We start from the raw sequence: 17,105 nt of genomic DNA, 5'->3' as shown, positions 1-17,105 counted from the left end.
AGGACCAGGATCGGTTTACAGTCCTACATTCAGAAAGGAAACAAATTAATCTTCATGGTAACTTTGTCTGATAATATATTAATTCTTGAATGTATGAACAACGCTTAGATTTCATAGCAAAGTAGGTCAAAGGAGATTAAAGGCAGCAAATATGAGACACAAGAGACTGATAGAGTTTGAAATAAACTTCATTATTTTCTATCGACAGGCAATTTGAAATAATTCTAAATAAATACCTAAATAATAAAATAATTCAAAACCATTGTAAAATAAAGTATCAGTTCCTATTTTAATAGCACATTTAAAATACTATTACTCATGGATGGATGGATAAAATAAATCTGTACAGATTATTTTATTTGGGGCAGAAAAAAATTCTAGGGACATAGGCATGATAACTCTCTCTCTAGTTGAAACGAAGAGTGAGTTCTAGGTTAAATATAATCAAGGAATTTCCCTGTCTTTGCTATTTGAGATTGTGACCACAACAGGCGGTTGGCTGAAAGAGAGGCTGAAGGGGGGAGGGGAGGGAGAAGACGGAAAAAAAAAAGCTCTCTTAAGCGTCTCTGCAAAACATTCTAGCCCCAGTAGCAGTGACAGAAGCTCTCGAATCAAGTCAGGATCCAGATACGAGGTGGTGCTACTCAGCTGGAGCGAGGGGGACATTTATTAGCTCAGTAACACAAGTCCTGGCTCCTGAGATTAACCTCTGATGCCATTCATGCCAACACCCAATCACGAGCAAGATCAAAAGTTCGGAGATGCCTACAAATTGGCAACAAGTGTGGACACTCTACGTCAGGGGCTCTCAGACTGTGGCAGAGAGGAAGAACAGCTTTAGAGAGGATGCCCAGCTGGTAAGAACCGACTGTTTATGATGCTCTAGTCACTTGAGGGCTCTCATTGGCTGAAAGGAAGAAACGCCCCGCCTCTTTGCAAATCTGAGTGAAAGGGGGAAGTGTCTAAACTTCTATGTCTGATGGCATTTGACCCGATTGCTTTCAGCCTCCTGGCTCCATACCTAGATATCCTCAGGTGTATGTGTGTATTTTATAGAATTGCTCCCCATCTGTTGGTACCAAAGAGAGTTGAAGGAAATGAATTTTGAAACTCCACGGTGTGCCACCCTACAGTACTGTCCCGACCCTTACATCCAGCGGTGAGTTTAAATATGACGTGACTTCTGTCAGAACTGAACTGGTGTGAAAACTGAACTGGTGTGCCTGTGTAGTTCGAGTGTTTCAGCTGTGTACAAAAGAACCATTCCTTGTTTAGTGAGCACAATGATACTACTTGGGACTTCGTGTGGACTTAAAGTGGTCTGTAGGCATCTTTTCTAGAAGTTATGTTTTACTTTATTTCTTGAGTTACTAAGTGGCAAAGTTTGAAGACATGCATTTTTTTTTAAAAAAAAAATTGTCACATCACTGGATTCAAGAGAGAGAGAGAGAGAGAGAGAGAATGAACGGTGGGTAAAGGATGAGTGAGGAACTGTGAGATACAGGAGGTTGGAGAAGGGGGATGAGTATGATCATTCTCAAATTAATCAAAACATTTTAAAATTGCCACATCATTTTAAGATGTTAAATTGTGTTAGTTGGCATGCTTAGTTCCCACCCACCCAAGAAAAAGAAATTTCATTGGGCAGGGATGTAATAATCTATTGGGCAATCTTCAAGTCAAAACAAACACTGGAAAATTTGATTTATATCTTAAAAATAGATGGCCATTGTTATATGGAACAGATTGTGGCTTGTCATTTTAGCTCTAAGGAATATTTTCTGTTTGATTTGTTTCAAAACAAACATCATCTTTTAACAAATGTGACTTCTAAAACCTGTGATTAAACTGAATTTTATTTGTGTTTGTAGAAAAATATTTACCTAGCACTGAGCAGGGATATTAGTGAGAGTTCACAATAGTCTGCCTGTGTCGGGGGGAAGAGACTGTTTCAAATTAGAGTCTGCTATTTTTAAACGGGTCAATGAAACCTGAAGAGTGTTTCCCGTGTAAAGTTATGGGAGACATTCACACCATACACAGCAGTGTGATGTTGTTAATTTAACGGCATGAGATTTGAGGTTGGAATTTGGTACTTTGTACGGCTAATGAGAGGTCCGGCGTGTTGAAAACGGCGGGGTTAGAAAGGGGTTAAACTGACACTCGCCACCTGTGCTTGCTGGAGGCTTGCACTTGAATCTTAGTCAGTAGCGCTGGGCAGGGCTCGGTTACCATAGCATTGCCTCGGATTGTGAAAGGCTGCTCTGTTTTCATGGATGTGATCCACTCTCATGGAGGGCTGACTCTTTCTCTTCCTGTGAGGTTTCTGGTGGGAAAAGCAGAAGAGGAAAGATAAAGGGAATGGGGAAATCCAGCAAGAAAAGAGACTACAGATTCAGTGGAGCGGGGGGGAGAAGATAGGCAGAGGCAGAGAGGGATTGTTACTGACCTCTCAAGCTGAAATGGGAAATGTGAATGGTCCTTGCTGTCGGTACAAAACAGTATAAGCAAAAAACAAAGGGACCCAGAATCTATCTTCTTGGTTGACCCAAATGTTAAATTTAGCTGGACCTGGGCATAGGAGTGATGACAGAGCAGTATATCCATGATTATTGAGTTTTCCAAGACCTTTCTCCAATCTCCAAAACCACATCCTTTCACCAGCTTTAGCCCCACGTTTCTAAGAATGCAGCTGTGACTCAGCAACAACTTTTATAATGTTCCCTCCTGGGCCTTTCCTGAAGATGACTGGGTTAGATTCTGAGCAGCTTCACAAATCCCCAGCTTGTGGATTAGCTAGCCCTTTCCATCCATGCATGTTCTTCTGCAGGCATTTCTAGTGGTAGATCAGAGAAATCAAATAAATACAAGCAAAGAAACTGCTTTTCATGTAGCCCTGATGACCTATTAGCTAGCTCATGGAGAGATGGAATCTAAGTTCTCAACATACTGAAAACTCCCAGGCAGTAAATGTCTTCTTAAAGAGTTTCCAGTTTTAAAGCGCCCTGGTTTCAGTCGCCTTCCCAAACTGGGAGAAGGCCTAAGACTCTGTGCAGAGCTGTGAGACTGTGGTTCAATATGGCCTGGGAAGAGTTAGAAAAAATTGTTTGGGGCTAAAATGTCTATTCATTTATAATGAAACATAACCATTCAAATAACACAGAAAGAAGGAAATGTGGCCGCTCAGCCTCCTTTAGTAAGTACATTACTAGGAATGTTCATGAGAATGGGGGTGGGGTGTGCTCATGCTTGTGATCCCAGCATGCAAGAGGCTGAGGCAGGAGGATTGCAAATTCTAAACCAACTAGAGAGAGACTGTATGAAAATAAAAAAAAATTACGATGTTCATTATTGACATTTGATTAACTCTATAATACTTACCTATTTGTACCTATTTGATATTCGATGTCTTTTTAAATATTTTAACCTTTTTATATAGATTACTATTATCCCTCCTTAGTGATTAAATGAACAAGTGAAATATTACTGAGGAGAGAGGAATTATGGTAGAGGAAAACATAATTAAAATATATTGTATGACTTTTTTCAATAAAATAAAAAAAATATGGCAGCACAGCAATCCAGCACCGTTCTCTTTGCTGTCCAATGGGTGAATAGCATGAGCTGATTTTTCTAAGGAGCAACCCTGAGAGTTCTCAGTTTTCAAAATCTATTTTAAGAAAGACCAAATTTAATCATTCCATAATCATAGTCATCTACATACTTAAACTTGTCTTTCACGACCTTGTCTTTGAGAGAAGCATACAGAAGCATTTCATGATTGTTATTGTATTAAGGGAGGGCAGGACAAGTCAGTATTTTTAACTCCAAGCTACTGTCATTCATGAATTTCTTCTTTTATATAGAATAGAAAGAATAACATGCTATTATAACTAATTGATGAATACTAGTGCCAGTCCAAAGAGGACAGTAGAAATACACATTTCAAAGTGCTATGATCTATTAGAGATTTCACTCTCTATTTTTTCTTTTTTCTTTCTCCTTTTTACCTGAATGTATTGACATACCATGGATTTGGTTGTGTTCCGAATCAATACTAATTTATTTCAGTCTTTGCAAAAACTTTTCTGAAAACAAGAAAGGTGTTTTCATCTATGGAGCTTAGTATATTTGTATTTGGTGATATTGGCAATCACACAGAATCATAAGAAAAGATGGATAAAAATTATGAAGTCTGTCATTTGATATCTGATCCATTTTAACAAAGATATTAAAGTATGAATAAATGGTGCAAAATCAGCAACTAAATCAGCGGATTAATTTCCTAATAAGCAAAACACATGTACAGTAAGTCAGTTTGTTGTTTTAGCCAGATGAATACTAGAAATGAATGTAAAAGCCAGTATCTTAGAATCAAAGCCGTTTACTGTTTGTGGTATAAATTGTGTCCTTTCAATGACTTTCTTTTTAGAACTACCATCTAGTTTGTTAAGTATATTTTGAATATGTTCCGTGAGGCATTCAATTCTTTCAAATATATCTTTTCAAAATATAAGTCTGTGAAAAAATAAAAATAAATCAAGATTACATTTTGAAAATGATGTGATATTGCAGTTCAAAATAAAATAAAATAAAAGTAAACATCATTATACTATGATCCACTTATAAAATATTTTGTATTCTTTCACAGTGAACTTCTATCAAAGGCAGTTCATGCTGCTAAAATATTGTAGGAGTGTTCCTCATATGAATTAGTACTTTGTGTATGTGTTGTGAATTTCGTTTCATTTGCTTAAAGGTCAACTTTATTAGCTGTGCTTTCTAAATATATCTTAAGTGGAAGGGTGGTGATAGCCACTTACAATGGAAGACCACTTTCTTTGTGTTTGATGGAACTCACATTAAGGCAAAAGCATGCCAAGTGTGGGCGTAGTCATTTGCCCTCTGCCCCCACTGTGACCTTACTCTGTGACCAGGCAAGCTGGCTTCCAAGGATGGCACTGACAGTTCCTCTGCCATCTCCTCTCTTACTGACATCTAACAGTGGAGACAGCAGGAAGAGAGTCAGCATAGGCAGTGTGACCTGAGGATATACTTTCTCTGGCTGACTTCTTGTTGAGCATCCTACTAAAGCATATAGACCCTGTGAGAATTCTCCCAGGCTCACATTTTGGGACGATTGCTGTCTTCTATTTCTTTAATGTTTAATGTAATAAACACTTCTAGCCACTGCTAATTCCAGGGAGTCTCAATGTAGTCATTACTTCTAATTACAGTTAGAATTTAAAAAACAAAGATTAAAAACTCTTTATGTGTTTTTAGGAGGGCTGCCTAAATAAATAATACATACTTAATGTAATTTCTAGTGTTGGATGAAGAATAGATCTGCATCTTTCAATGAGGAAATGAGAGTGGGTTTCTCTAAAGATTAGGTTTGTCTAGCTGATAGATTGTCAGGAGGACAGCACATTGCAGCTTGCTTATGTTGTCTAAATTCAGTTCTTAAGTGACAAGGCTAGGATCAGAACAAATAGATACACTTCCCTTAAAGGAATATTGGCTTGTAATTTATGTACAGGGTCTAATATATACTTCAGGTGCAATTGTGAAGAACCACTTCAGGTTCCTATCATGATGCTATTATAATGGTCTATGTTGCTTCTGAGATTCTAGCCCATTTGAATGTTCCAGGGACAGGGAAATCTGTCATCAGAGTGTGTATACCATGTGTCAAAGGTCTGGACTGTAGTACCACCTTCAAAATGGTCTGTAGATGTAATGATCTTATTAAATAAGAAACACAGAGCCAAATGCAGAGTTAAAAGCCCAAAAGGTCAGAGCAGTAGCTAAGAGCTGAGACTAAAACCTCCTTCTTACCACTCGTTACCACTGCCGTTCTTCCCCTGAGAAAGAGACCTACTTCCTGTGTGTCTGTCTTTTTATTGACTTTCTGTTCTGCCTTCTCATTGGTTGGAAACCCAAACATATGACCTCCTCATCACTGCCTATCTATACAGACCTCCATGTCTCTATGGTTGGTATTGAGATTAAAGGCGTGTGTATCCAGGCTGGCTCTGTCCTTGAACACACAGACTGCCTGCCATGTGATCAGATTAAAGGTGTGTGCCACCACCACCTGGCTTCTGCTATGGCTTGCTATTAGCTCTGACCCCCAGGCAACTTTATTTATTAACATACAAATAAAATTATATTTCAGCACAAATAAAATATCACCATAATTGTCTCATTATGATTGTCATGAATGCCTTAAATTGTCAGAACTTGGGCTCCTGGGAGTTGAGATTGAGACCGTTGAGATGCAGTTCACAAGGACTTGGAGAAGCAAACACCTGCCAGTTCAACTCTAAAATGTGCCTCCTCCCTGAAGTGCTCACTTGTAGTCTGTGTGTAGTGAGCTGGTACACTAGTGCTTCCTTTCCTTACACACCTATGTCCTCACCAAGGACACAATCAATGTATAATAACAGTCAAGGTCACTACACTTTGAATTTCATTTTCCAGGTTAGCAAGAATAAATTAAGAACAAGAATCATTACAGTTCTTAACATCATCCTGTCTCTGAACTTTTACACTTTAGAATTAAGTAATATGGACCCTAGAGGGGCTGAGTTGCTGGTATACATCAAAATTCTAGCAAAACCAGGATGAAAATGTAACTCTTTTGTTCAAATTCCAAACTCTGGTTCAACATCATACATACTAATGACAAGATCATTTTATTATATTCACATATAGAAATTTAGTTTAAGGATCTCTCAATGTATAATGATCCACTTGGAAGGTGGCAGATGAGGTTGGGCAGAATGATAGCGCCCAGAGGAAACCACATCTTTATCTCTGGAACATATGAGTAGACTACATTATATGGACAAAGGGAATAAGGTGGCTACTAATTAAGGATTCCAATTAGTCATCTTTGAAACAGATTAATCTGGATTGCCTATGTGCAAAAGACTTTAAAGACAGAAGAATCAAAAATAATGTAATATGAAAAAGACAACATAACATAGCTGATTGGTGACTTTGGAGATGGAAGAGAGTCCTGAGGCAAGATAGATGGTCAGCTTCTAAAGGCTGGGAAAATAAGGCAACAAATTCTTCCCCACAGGAAAGAGCCCTGATAACCCCTTGCTTGATTTCAGCCTTTTTGTAAGCCTTCTGACCTGCCAAACTGTAACATAATGAGTTTGTGTTGACTTCCATCACTGTGTGTAGTAATAAAAAAATGACTCTACTAACTACAGGATTTTTATCTTCAAACTGTAGAGAAAGAAACTGTGATTTGCTGTAGTTTATTTGACTAAAGTAGTTCTCTTTATAGCAGTGTTTATGGTGCAGAGTCAGGAGGGGAGAAGATGAATGAGATCTGTTCCTAGATTTCAGGGTACCTCAAGTAGAATGACCTGTGTGGAAACAATGTAAGAATAATGTCTGAATCACATGCATTTAAAGGTTCTGGAAAGGCTGTCAAAAGACGGTATTAGAAGCAGCCATTTGAGAGAGGGAGCAAACTGGAGTAGTGATTTTTGTTAACAGTGTTTAGTAAGGTGTTAAATTGTTTTATGTGAAGTTGAACTTGACTTCTTGACAGTATCCCTAATACTCTGAAGCCCATCTGTAGGTTTGGTAAAGCCAGGAATGTACATGCTTACTTCTGATTTTTCCAGGGTTGGAGAGAAATGTCCTATCCGTGCTTGGAGGCTGTGATTGGCAGGTTTGGCTGGAGTCTTAAAATTGTGAAATTACAAAAAAATGATTTGATTTGCTTGGTTACCAGGTCACACTTGAAGAAGCAGCTCCCTGTGCTCTGAGGTTCCTCAGTCCTTTGAGATTTGAGATAGAGAAATGGATCGTAAATAAAAGGAATGCAAAAATCAGCATTTTTATCAAGTACTTCTGATGCGTCACTTGTTTGTACACCACGACCTAAGTACAATAAACTTATACCCAATTCCCCCCAAAAGAAGCCAAAAACTAGGTAGCCTGGGATGCGTCTTCCTAGAGAAAGACTTCATGGTATCACTTTACTTAAAAGGCAAATGGATTGTAAGATTAAAGTGACAATTTCAATCTGTGTTTCAGGACAAGAAAGCTAAGTTTCTGATGAGGTGTTTTGAAGCTCAAATTTGTCTTGACGGGGTTCTCTGCTCCTTTAAAGGGCTCACAAGGACTAGTCCTCCAGCAACAAGTGATGGACGGATAAAGCACTGTAATTATGATCAAAGGCCACCAACTTCTGCCTATGTAATTACGCATTTCCCGGCTCCTGAAAGTCACTTTGTTCCATTAAAAAGAAGATGAGAAAGGGACACGAGTGATGTGTACTTATTGGTTAGTCAAGGTTTTGGAGATGACACTTATTAATTTTTTTTGCCTTAAGCCATAAGAATTGGGAGAATAATTTAGATGGTGAAAATTAATTATGACTCCATTCTAATGTTTATTATTGGTGTTATTTACCTTCTCCATTCTCACTCATCTTTCTCTCTAATTATAAATCAGACTTTATGGAAATTAGATTGAAGCCACTAAGGCTGAGAAAAGAATCTGAGCACTCACATTCTCCTGACACTTTCAAATTTCCATTACGTTTTGTCATTTTTATTTCAAATGAGCAAACTTAATTTTCCAGGTTCAGCAGCAAACAGCCAGTCTCCAATTCCATTAACTGACGCCTTCTCTCATAATTGAAGGCAAAATTAGTGGCATAAAAATAGTAAGTCTGAGAAAGTCTTTTGAGCCAAGAAACACAAAATGGAAACAAGTGTGATAATCAGCCACATACTTACCTAGAGTTTTTTTTTTTTTTTTTTTTTAACGTAAGCTTTTTATTAGATATTTAATAGCATCAGGTGAAATAAAGAAGAGAACACTACAAATGTGTCATGGAAGAAGAGTGTGATAGAGACATTAGCTTTTAATACTGCATAGTATACTACACCTCCAGTTTGTCAATTGCCTTTAATTTGACTATATGTCATTATCTGGAGATTCACCAGTGTGATCATGATCAAGCTTTAGAATGTGTTTTTGTTGTTGTTCACTTGTTTTTGATTGTTTTGTTTATTGTTTTTTTTTTTAGGTGTGGTTTTTGTTTGGTCAGTTGGTTGATTGGTTATTTGAGACAGATTTTCTCTGTGTAACAGCTCTGGCTGTCCTGGAACTCACTTTGTAGAACAGACTAGCCTTGAACTCACAGAGATCTTACTGCCTCTGCCTCCTGAGTGCTTTCTTAAAAATAGTAAATGTAAATATTTTATTTTAAAATGACTAGAAAATTGGCTTTTCTTTCTTCCCATCTTATCCAAGTTCACAGATACCTCTATTTTCATGACCAAATTTAATTTAATAGTGCATTTATTTCTTAATTACAAATGAGAGTACAGAAATATGTTTTCAGAGAGAGGCCCTGCTTCCTTCCACTTTCTCTATGACATTGGGCCTATCTCTCAATATAAAAAAATAAGACGCATGTTTCTCTTTGCTACTTGTTTTTCTTCAGACAATGAAGGATAGGTTGGTTTGTTTGTTTCAAATTAAATGTTTAGCAATCACAAGACTGCTAGTAAAAACAAAGAATTTCATTCAAGGTCTTGAGTACTGAATCTAATTGGATGAATCTTTGAGACTGAGGGTGCTTTCCTCCAGTGTCCTGTAGAGGCTGTTGGGAGTTCTGTCGTGACTTTTCCAGTACACAGGGTTATGAATAAATGACTTACCTCAGCTAGTGCTGACATGCTCACAGAGGCACTGTCCCTAGTCTCACAGAGTCAGTGAAAACTTCCCATGCTTCTCTGTCTGTGAGGACACTGCTGGTCCTGCTGTGGGGGTGATGAGGTCTCACTCAGGTCTTAACATGTATTCATATACATTTTACCTTCAATTCCTTAATGGGGTGGAATAAAACCTCTTCTATTAACTTTTCTCATTGCCCTAATTTTCCTTTATGTCTTTCACTAAAGCTAATAATATTTTTTTCAGCATGGTGATATAAAAAATACTTTAGCTTAAAATATCAGAATAATTTTTAATTAGTTCAAGTTCTACTTTACAAAAATAAAACTGTACTCATTTCTTAAAGAGATTTTTAAGAACATGTCAAAACTAGAAACATAAGTGAAACTAAGAAAATTATATTCCCTTTGGATTTTATAAAGGTTTTGTTTGTAGTATCTAGGATGTTGATTGCATTTTAAAGGAGATTTGTAAATGAATTAAATGAAGATTTAAATAAACTGATAAACATTGTGTGGTTGGAGGAAAGGGACAAAATTTAAAGGAAACAAAGATGCCCCAAAACCTCAATTCCATTGCCAAATACAAAAACAATAATATTTTGTAAGTATTTATTGAGTGCTAGATTCATGAAATACAATGAAGGCTCTTAGGAGTTCTGAATTTCATTATGTATTGATTAGAAATATTGTGAGTGCTTTCCACTTGTCAGGTAACTCTACATCTCTAATGGAAGCCACTGCATTGGATACTTTTAGTCATAACACTATAACTTGTTAAAATCTTATTATGTGTCTAGAGTTTACACAACTATTTTGTCTGCACAGGGTAGACCAGTTGGACTTTTATATGTAGTCTACTGAACTCTACCACCTTATGTTTTATATGGTCAACACCCCTGATCACAGTTCTCGGTAGGAATGACTTGTATACATAAATTTGAAATAGATACCTTAAAATATAATAGCTGTTGTAACTCTTGAGAGGACATGAACTTTTAAAATTGCTTTGCATGTGTTAGGAATTGAACCCAGGGCCTTGTGCATGCTAGGTAAGCATTCCAGCACTAAACTGTATCCCCAGCCCTAGAGGATATGAATTTTAAGGGATCGTTTTCACTATTAATATAACACCACAGAGCCAAAATTGAGGGAAGTCATTTCTGCCTAGAGAATAAAAGTTTTCATCTGAGTAACAGAGACCTCCCACACAGGGCTTCAACGTGGAAAGCCAGGAATTACTCAGTTTGGAAACTTGGGGCTGATTATCCCAGAGGACTCCCCTCTTAATAATTTTTAATGCAATAATTTGGTTCCCTGTCAATTCACAAATCCCATTTGCTAACTTCAGCTTTTGAAATTTGCTGAGTTCTACACCCTGTAAACCCTATCAGATTAATTGCACTTTCCCCTTTTCTCATCATCAACAGGCTGTTTTCTCCCGTGTGATAATTTAACTGCACCTAACAATCTGAACAGAGGAGTCATGTTGGCTTACTGAAGCTCGAGACAAAATAAAGACCTTTATCAAGCATTGTTCTGTCACAGGGCCCCTTTCCCTTCTCACAGGGACTTCTTCCAACTCATTAGAACTACGCTTTTTTGTTGTTGTTGTTGTTGTTGTTTGGTGACCTTCCTGCAATAATTTAAACAGTTCCTACTGCTTCAGCTCCAAGAGATCTCATTCCTATTGCCAACAGGTCCAGCTGTTACCACCAAAATGGAAAAATACCTCCATCTTGAAGTAAACAGACAAGGCTGGGACTCCTCCCAGGGCAATGGATGAGTAGAGTCTAGAGGAAAAGTTAGGGAAGTTTTTAAACAAGCAAAATAATAAGGGAAGTGTGCCTTGCAGGAAGAGAATCCATTGCCCTGATACTTGAGATCCTTATAGCTTTGACTGAAGATTAGCTAGAGCCAGGCTGACATGAGCCCCAGAGACAAAACAGGATTCCTTTCTAACACTTTTGCACACATCCTAAACATGGGTCTTATTACGGAGGGGGAAGTCACACAGCTGAACTGTGTGGCTTGTGAAGATGAGGCCATATGAGAAGACCCTTTCACCCATATAGGTCTAGCACTACTTGTTGGAGATCATATAATTGTCACTAGACTGATTTTCTGGGTGGTTAGACCAGCTTACATTCCCAGCAGCAGTGTGGAAGGGTCCCCTTTTGACAGCATCCAAGCTAACATTTGCTGGTTTCTTGATGATCACTAGTCTAACTGAGGTGACACCAATCTCAATTTCCTTTTCATTTGCACTTCTTTCATGAATAGTGAGGTTGACCCTTTTGTCATGGAGTTCTCGGCCACTTGTGTTTCATCTTTCACAATGTGTCTATTTTGTCTGTCTGCTTTTGTGTGGGTTGCTTGATTTCTTGTTTTTAGTTATTTCAGTCCTTTGTATGTTCTAGAGATTAATCTTCTGGTAGATACATAGAGACTGAAGATTTCCTCATATTATTACAGACTGTTTTCACTAGATTAACTGTTTGCTGTGAAGAAACTTCTCAGTTTCATGAGTTCCACTTGTTAATTCCTGCCATTATTTTCTAGGCAGCTAGAGCTCTATTCAGAAAGTGCTGCTGATGCTTATATAACAAAGCATTTCCCCTTCTTCTTCTTACAGTTTTTGAGTTTTAGATTCCATATTGAGGTTTTTGATCCATTTGAGGTTGAGTCTTATACAGGGTGGAAGATGGGAATCTAGTTTTACTCTTATACTTATAGATATCTACTTTTTACATACATGTATTAAAGAGCCTAATTTCTCTCCAACATGTATTTTCAGTAGATTGTCAACTTGGCAGAATCTAGAGCCACTTAGGAGACAAACTTCCAGGAATGTCCATGAGGGATTTTTCAGAGGGTTCAATGAGGGAGGAAACCCCACTCTAAATGGAGGTGACACAATTCCATGGGTTGGTTTCCTGGACTGAAGAAAAAGGAAAAAGAGAATTGAATATCAGCATTCTCTCTCCTTTTTCTTTCCTTACTTGGCTTGGACACAGTGTGACGAGCCATGCCACACTTACGTTACTATTCCTTCCTGCCACCCTGAACTGTACCTTCGAACTTTGAGTCACTCTAGACCTTTCTCGGTTTCATTTGCTTTGGTTGGATATTTTGTCAGAGCCACAAGAAAGGTTATAGTGTTTCTGTCACAATACAGCTGCTGCAGTTGGATGGATGCTTACCTGGATTCTTTATTCCTTCCCACTGACTCCAGTGTCTGTTTTGTGCTGTTTTACTTATATGGCTTGGTAGTAAGACTTGTTTTTGCTCTGTTTTGCTTTGGGTATTTGGGATCTTCTGAGCTCCCACATGAATTAAGGTGGTTTTTTTTTTCCATTTAGGTAAAAAATGGAAATTTTATGGGGAATTTTACAGATTATAAGTTTTGCAACATAGCCATTTATACAATATTAATTATTCCAATCAATGAGCTTGAGATATCCTTCTATCTTCTACAGTTTCATTCGATAGCTTCAGTGTTTTAAGGTGTTCTCAGTTTTTTTTTTCTGAGATTATGGAAACTTTATTTTTATTTATTTTACATCCTGATCACAGTTTCCCCTCCCTCCTCATCTCCCAGTCCCTCTGCCTGCCTCCTCCCCCAACTCCTCCTCCATTTTGGTTCAGGAAAGGGCAGGCCTTCCACAGACATCAAGAAAACATGGCATATCAACTTGCAGTAAGACTAATCACCTTGCCTTGTATTGAGACTGGGCGAGGTGATCCAGTATGAGGAGTAGGGTCCCAGAAGCCAGGAAAAGAGTCAAAGACAGCCTCTGCTCCCACTGTTAGGAGTCCCATAGAAGACCGAGCTACACACCTATTATATATTATACAGAAGGCCTCGGTCAGCACCATGCAGGCTCCCTGGTTGTTGATTCAGTTTCTGTGAGCCCCTGTGAGTCCAGGTTACTTGGTTCTGTGGGGTTTTCTTGTGATGTCCTTGGCCCCTCTGGTTCCTACAATTGTTCCTCCCCATCTTTAGCAGGATTCCCCAAACTGAGCTTAATGTCCGTCTCAGTTGTTGAATTAAGCCTCTTTGATGACAATTGGGCTAGGCACCAATATATTAATATAGCAAAATATCATTAGGCATCACTACATTGACTTTTTTTTCTCCACACATACTCTCCTAGGTCCCTAGGTCATCCTATCTGTGGGTCCTGGTGCTCCAGGCAACTTCAAGGGTGGGTTCACGCTCATGGCATGGGTCCTAGGCTAGACTAGTCATTTGTTGGCTAATCCTTCAATCTCTAAGCCATCCTAACCCCAGCACATCCCTTAGGCAGAACAGACTGTAGGTCAAAGGTTATGTGGCTGCATTGGTGTCCCTATCCCTCCACTGGATGTCTTGTCTGGTCACAGAAGATGGTCAGTTCAGGCTACATATCCACATATGCTAGGAGTATTTACTGGGGTCATCTTTGTAGATTCCTGGGAGATTCCATTGTACCAGGTTTCTACCTGACCCCAAAATGCTTACTACCTTTCCAGTCCTCTCTTTCAGTACCCCCGCCAAACCTGATCGATCATATTCCCTACCCTCAGTCCACTCACAAAAATAGATGGAACTAGAAAAAAATCATCCTGAATGAGGTACCCCAGACCCAGGAAGACAGACATGATATGTACTCATTCATAAGTGGGTCTTAGCTGTAAAACATAGGATAACTATGCTACAATCTACAGACCCAGAGAAACTAGGCAACAAGGAGAGCTTAAAAAGGGGGCACTAGATCTGGGAAGGGGAAATAAGGTGTATATATTAGTTTTGTCAAAAGCCTTCCCTACACCTATTGAGGTGTTACATGATTACTGTCTTTTAGTCCACTTATGTAACAGGTTACATTTATTGGTTTGCATGAGTTTACTATTTTACTGGGTGAAACATTTTGATGTGTTCTTGAGTTCAGTTTAAAAGTATTTTATTAAAAATTTGCATTTATATTCATAAAAGAAATCAATCTATAATTTTCATCTTTTGTGTGACTTTATCTGCCTTTGGCACCAAAGCTTCATAAAAGGGCTCAGTAGTGTTCTGTGGTTTTTTATTTTATGGAACTGTCTGAGAAGAATTGTGTGGGTTCATCTTTACATGTTTGGGAGAATTCAGCAGTAATTGCATCTGGGCCTGGGCATTTTTAGTTGGCAGATTATTTTTATCACTGCTTCAATCATGTTGCTTGTTTTAGATCTGTTTAAGTTGTTTACCTCATATTAGTTTAATTTTAATATGCATTTAGAAACTCGACCATTTCTTTTAGACTTTTCCAGCTTAGTGGAATCAAAGATTTTAAGGTATGTCCTAAAAATTTTCTGAAGTCCACTGGTATGTTTTATAACTCTTCCCTTCCTACCACTAATTTGGTCGAGATGTCTCTTTCTCTTAGTTTGGCTAACGGTTTGTCAGTCTTATCAAAACCAAATCAAAACAAAACCAGTTCTCTGTTTTGTTGATGCTTTGTGGACTTGCTTTTGGTATTTGTTGTTGTTGTTGTTGTTGTTGTTTTGCCCTGGTTTAAATTATTTCTTTCTGTCTACTGATTTGAGATTTGGTTTGTTCTTGTTTTCCCAAGACCTAGGATATATAGTTATTATTTAAGAACTCTCAGACTTTTTTTTAAATAAAGGCACTTATGGCTATAATCACCCCTCTCAGATCTATTGTCATTGTATTTTATACATGCCTTTTCATTTTCATTGAATTCTGGGGATCTGTTTTTCTTTACTTCTTGAATTCTTTGACCTTTCGTCATCTAGTAGTGTGCCGTTTGGTTCCCATGATGACCTACAGGTTTTATACTTCCTCTTACTGTTGAGTTCTACTTTTAGTCCACTGTGATCAGATAGAACACAAGGAAATTATTTCAGTTTTCCTGTATTTGTTAAGATTTATTTCTGTGCATGGTTATAGGATTTATTTTACAAAAACTTGCATGAGTTGCGGAGAAGAATGTGTTTCAATGAAATGTCATATAGATGTCTGTTTGTCAAATAGACATATAGATGTCTATTTGATCTACGATATAATTTAGCTCAAATGTGTCCCTATTTTTCTTCTGTGTTTTTAATGTAACTTAATAGTAATGTTATAGTGGATTAATCTGTGCCTTTATATTGAGTAGAGCTTATTTTCCGAAGCTGGTACACCCATGATCAATGGTTATATGTTTAAAATTATAATAACTTCTTGATGTATTGTTCGCTTAATTATCATCTCTACTAAGTTGAGCATGAAGTGAAGTTTACCAGATGCTAGAAGACATCTGTTTTGTTTCCTGGTTCCATGTACTTGGAACACCTTTTGCATCCTTGGCTTCTAAGCTTGTGTCTGTCTTTGATGATGTGTATGTTTCTTAGAGACAGTGCATGGATGCATTCTGTGTTTTAATCTGGTCTACTAGTCTGTGTCTTTTGATTGGTATGTTGAGATCATTAATATTCAGTATTACTAAATATATATATTAGTTTCTATTTTTCCTGGCTGTAGAGTGTTTGATATTTTCTTATTCTACTTTGCTTAACTGCTCTTCTAATATTGCCTTCTTTAATGTGTTCTCCTTGGTCTGGTTATCTCAGACTGAAGAGTTCCTTCTTTAAGGATTGTGTCTTGAGCTGTCAGAGTAATCACAAAATTTCTTTAACCTGTTTTTGGCAGAGAAATGTTTATTTCTCCTTCAATTATGATAGACAGTTTTTCTGTATAAAGTGGTGTGGGTTGGTAGTTACTAGCTTTCAAGTATAACATCCAAGGCCTGATGACTTGTAAAGTTTCTGTTGCGTCCTCAGCTGGTATTCTGTTGGGCTTACCTTTGTGTGTGACTTGATGTTTCTCTCCTGTGGCTCTCAATATACTTTCTTTGTTCTGTAGATTTCATATTTTTAATTATAATGTGATATGAGGAAATAATTTTCTGGTCTTACCTATTTTATAGACTAAATGCCTCCTTTACTTAGATTTTTGGAAAGTTTCTGCCCTGAGTTTTAAAACGCCCCTTTTTCTATTTCCATGAGTCACGGATTTGATCTTTTCATAGTATACTATAGATCACATATGTTCTCTTCATACTTACTTATTAACTTGGTGTTATCTAACTGTCTGAACCCATCTACCTTGTCTCTTTCTTGTGCTCTCTTTGATTCAGTCTGTGTGGAAGGCTTCCCAGGGGCCCATTGTTTGACCTGTTGAATTTTCCTCCCCCAGGATTTTTAATATGTCTTTTTTTAGTCATTGTTTCTTTCTCTTTGTTGAATTCCACTTTTACATCCTGAACTGAGCTCACTTTTAAAGCTCTCTTTCTCTAGCCAGAGCTGCTACATTGCCTGTCCCTATTTCCTTCCTTATGTACTATTCCACTCTCTACTTTT

At 37.8% G+C, this 17,105-nt stretch overlaps 1 protein-coding gene across 1 annotated transcript in view; it reads left to right on the top strand.

The window, feature by feature from the left end:
- Positions 1-281: 281 nt before the first annotated feature.
- Positions 282-17,105, top strand: part of LOC119088834 (tumor protein 63-like) — a 79,852-nt gene continuing 63,028 nt past the window's right edge. Inside the window, exon 1 of the mRNA XM_037209993.1 lies at positions 282-1,159. Within this exon, the coding sequence (XP_037065888.1) occupies positions 1,098-1,159 (62 nt within the window). The 5' untranslated portion in view covers positions 282-1,097. The remainder of the gene's footprint in view (positions 1,160-17,105) is intronic.

Source organism: Peromyscus leucopus, chromosome 12 (assembly GCF_004664715.2).
Source record: "Peromyscus leucopus breed LL Stock chromosome 12, UCI_PerLeu_2.1, whole genome shotgun sequence".
Classification (NCBI taxonomy): domain Eukaryota; kingdom Metazoa; phylum Chordata; class Mammalia; order Rodentia; family Cricetidae; genus Peromyscus; species Peromyscus leucopus.
The sequence above is the reverse complement of the archived record's forward strand: the minus strand, read 5'-3'. Positions and strand labels throughout refer to the sequence as shown.